This window comes from Sapajus apella, unplaced genomic scaffold (assembly GCF_009761245.1).
Source record: "Sapajus apella isolate SASKATOON/1434 unplaced genomic scaffold, GSC_monkey_1.0 scaffold7444, whole genome shotgun sequence".
Classification (NCBI taxonomy): domain Eukaryota; kingdom Metazoa; phylum Chordata; class Mammalia; order Primates; family Cebidae; genus Sapajus; species Sapajus apella.
Window position 1 is genome coordinate 1 of NW_022444368.1, and position 3,252 is coordinate 3,252.

At 53.9% G+C, this 3,252-nt stretch overlaps 1 protein-coding gene across 1 annotated transcript; it reads right to left on the reverse strand.

Moving 5' to 3' along the window:
• Positions 1–3: 3 nt before the first annotated feature.
• Positions 4–2,919, reverse strand: LOC116548149 (bile salt-activated lipase-like; the record flags this gene model as incomplete). The annotated part of the gene is made up of 4 exons (XM_032273759.1): positions 2,636–2,919; positions 2,256–2,459; positions 606–803; positions 4–283 (listed from the first exon to the last, which is right to left on the reverse strand). Coding segments are annotated over exons 1-4 (864 nt in total), but the record flags the coding sequence as incomplete, so codon positions are not given.
• Positions 2,920–3,252: the final 333 nt, after the last annotated feature.

Consider the following 3,252-nt stretch of genomic DNA (forward strand, 5'->3'; position numbering starts at 1 on the left):
CTCAGAGTCACCCGTCGGGGGGACTGGGGCGGCCTCAGAGTCACCCGTGGGGGGGACAGGCGTGGCCTCAGGGTCCCCTGTGGGGGGTACGGGGGTGGCCCCCTGATCAGTCACCGTGGGCAGCGCCAGATAGCTAAGAGTCCAGTAGCGCAGGAAGTTGGTTCTCAGGCCCCGCTTCATGGAGTTGCTGTCTATCTTCTTGGTGATCTCCAGGTAACTACCGTTTTCGGTGGTGTAGGGTTCCCAGTGTGTGGGCACAGCTGAGTTGCCCATATTGGGGTCCCTGCAGAGTGAGAAGAGGCTGTTCAGGGCTGGAGACTTTCAGGGGGCTGAAGCTCTGCTCTGTACCCACACGCTTGAGCCATCCCCTCCCCGAGCTGGCCCTGGGCACCGTGGCTCCTCGCTTCATACTGGGCACCGGCTGTGCACAGAGCTTGGGGCTCTGCCAGTAGCTCTTATCCTCGGAAACACACATAGATTCCCATGCTGGGGGAGGTTAAGTGGCTCGCCCAAAGTCCCTCCCCTGGCTAGTGAGGGAACAGGGCCTGCTGGCAGGAGGCCCTTACGTCTAAGGTCCTCCCCTCTGCGCTCAACCCACGCCTTACCCTGTTTTGGCAAAGTTGGTCCAGTAGGCGATCATGTTCTTAGAGACTGTCCTGTCTTGGGGCCGGTAGCCCAGGGGGGTGGCGAAGGGCTTCCCGAAGACGTACTGGATGTCATCTGCATGGTCCGCCCCCACCCATTTGGGGTAAGTGGGCATCCGAGAGGGATGGGAAAACAGGTAGGTGTAGGTCTTGGCACTCCTGGAGGGGAGAGACCACCCAAGTAGGCAGGGTGCCCACCAGGGACCAGCCAGCCCAGAGACCAGCCCTAAAGGGAGGTCCCGGGCAGCGGGCAGAGAAGGGGCTGGGGAATTCACATGAAGAGACTGGGCTTCTTATACCCAGGGAAGGGAAAGCTGTGGACCAAATTCATGGATTCATGGGTTCTACGATTTCAACTGAATTCATATTTCAGCTTTATAAAACACTGTGAGGCACCTTCCTTCTATAATTCAGTATCAAGAAATAGTTTTCTCTCCAAGTGAATATGCATTCTTCAATTGGATTGGACAAGGCATGGGCCCTCAACTGTTTCCCTTTTTGCCTTGACTGAAAGGAGGCTCACAGCTCAGTGGATTGCTTAGTTGCTGCAACGCTTTCATCCTAGACTTCTTGGCATACTTTTATCTTCCCGTCTTTTTAGCATTTCTTATTTTTCATTTTTATTATTATTTTCTTTTACTTATTTATTTGAGACAGAGTCTTGCTCTGTTGCCCATGCTGGAGTGCAGTGGAGCAATCTTAGCTCACTGCAACCTCCACCTTTTGGGTTCAAGTGATTCTCCTGCCTCAGCTTCCCGAGTAGCTGGGTTTACAGGTGCGCACCACGTCTGGCTAATTTTTGTATTTTTGGTAGAGACAGGGTTTTGCCATGTTGCCCAGAGTGGTCTCAAACTCCTGACCTCAAGTGATCCTCCTGCCTCAACCTCCCAAAGTGCTGGGATTACAGGCATGAGCCTCTGTACCCAGCCTTATTTTTTATTTTAATAAGCTATTCTTACATAAAGGTCTTTAATGTGGCCGTGGGCTGAAAATATTTTGTAAATTGGCAAAGTTGAGGCCTGTTGGAAATACATGCTTGGTGCCGTAAAGAAAAATCGGCACAGAGACAAAGGATCTCTCAGCAATGCGATTTTTACTTCCTGGACTGCAGGAAGGGTACTCTCCTTAGCCATTATGTCACAAGAATATCCTTCCTGCAATCCAGGAAGTAAAAATTGCATTGCTGAAAGATCCTTTGTCTCAGTGCTGATTTTTCCTTGAAGCACTGAGCATCTATTTTCAACCTCTGTTTCCAACAAGGCCTCTAAGAGTCATAGAATAGAAAAACCCTTGTCCGGTGTTCTCTCAGTCTACACAGTGTGGGGGATAACAGGCAGCTCAATAACTCTCCAGTGACAAGGACTATGGGGTGCGGGGCTGAGCAGAGCAGAGGATGCTGGGGTTTGTAAACTCCCTAGGGGCTGGGAGGAAAACAGAGGCCCTCAAGTCTTGCCAGGCTCAGCAAAGTGGATCAGGAAGGCACAGGAGGGGACTCCAGCACCACCTTCCCAGACAACCCAGATGCCTGTGAGCTATCTACAGAGAGGCCTCGGCTGGAAATGCAGCACCCAAGAGGGACCCCCAGGACCCATCCCCTTCCCAGATCCTCACTTGGCGTTGGCTCTGTGCTGGGCCAGGGCAATCTCGGTGGGCACCAGGAAGAGGATGTCAGTCTCAAAGTCCACCACAGTCTTCTTCTTGTTCTCCTGGGATGGGTCCTGAGCCCAGGACTCGGTGTAGACGTCAAAGGTTGTCTTGGCGCCTCTGAGCCCCTTGGTGATGGTGAGCCCACTGACCAGCCTGAAGAAGTCCTCCCTGCGGGGAACAAGTAGGCACTGATGCTCTCCCTGTGCCAACAGGAGGGTATCTGCACACCCAACCATACTGGTGCTAACTTTCTCACTCCCAATCCTCCACTCAATGCCTTACTTCTCCAGGCTGGCCCAACTCCAGCCCGGGTTGCCCCTGGGTCTGGTGCCATTGCTTCTTACTCTGTGACTTCCTGCTTGTCCTTGTTGATGGCAGGCATGTCAATGCTGGCGAAGATGTGGCCGTCCATGTTGTTGGTGCCTGCCATGTAGTCGATGTCGGCGGCGTTGGCGTATAGGTTGACGGGGTCATCGGGGATGAAGTCTCCATCAATTACAGGGAGGAAGCCCAGGTAGTGCAGCATGGGGTCTGGGTGGGAGAGCCAGCAGGTTCTAGTACCTTCCAGTGTCCCCCTGAGCCACCCCTTGCCTCTCAGGGCTGGAGTTGGCCATGTTCTTCCTTCTCTGATCTATGGACTTGGGACAGGGAGGATTCTGCACCATCGGGGACATCCTGTGCTCTGTAGGATGTTTAGGGCATCAAGAGCATCGACCCACGAGGTGCCAGGAGCACCCCTCCCCAACAGGGACAATCACAAACGTCTCCAGGCCTTGCCACACGTCCCAGGCTGAGAGCCACTGTCTAGGGCCAGATCTGTCTCCTTCAGCGGCAGCCCCTCCCTCTCCTCTCTCTCTCTTTGCTGGGCCTGAATCAGGAAGGAGGAAAACTTAGAAGCCACTGAGGGGACTGATGGAGAAGGAGCTCCCTCTCGCAGGGCTGGGTTCCAGTCCATTAGCCA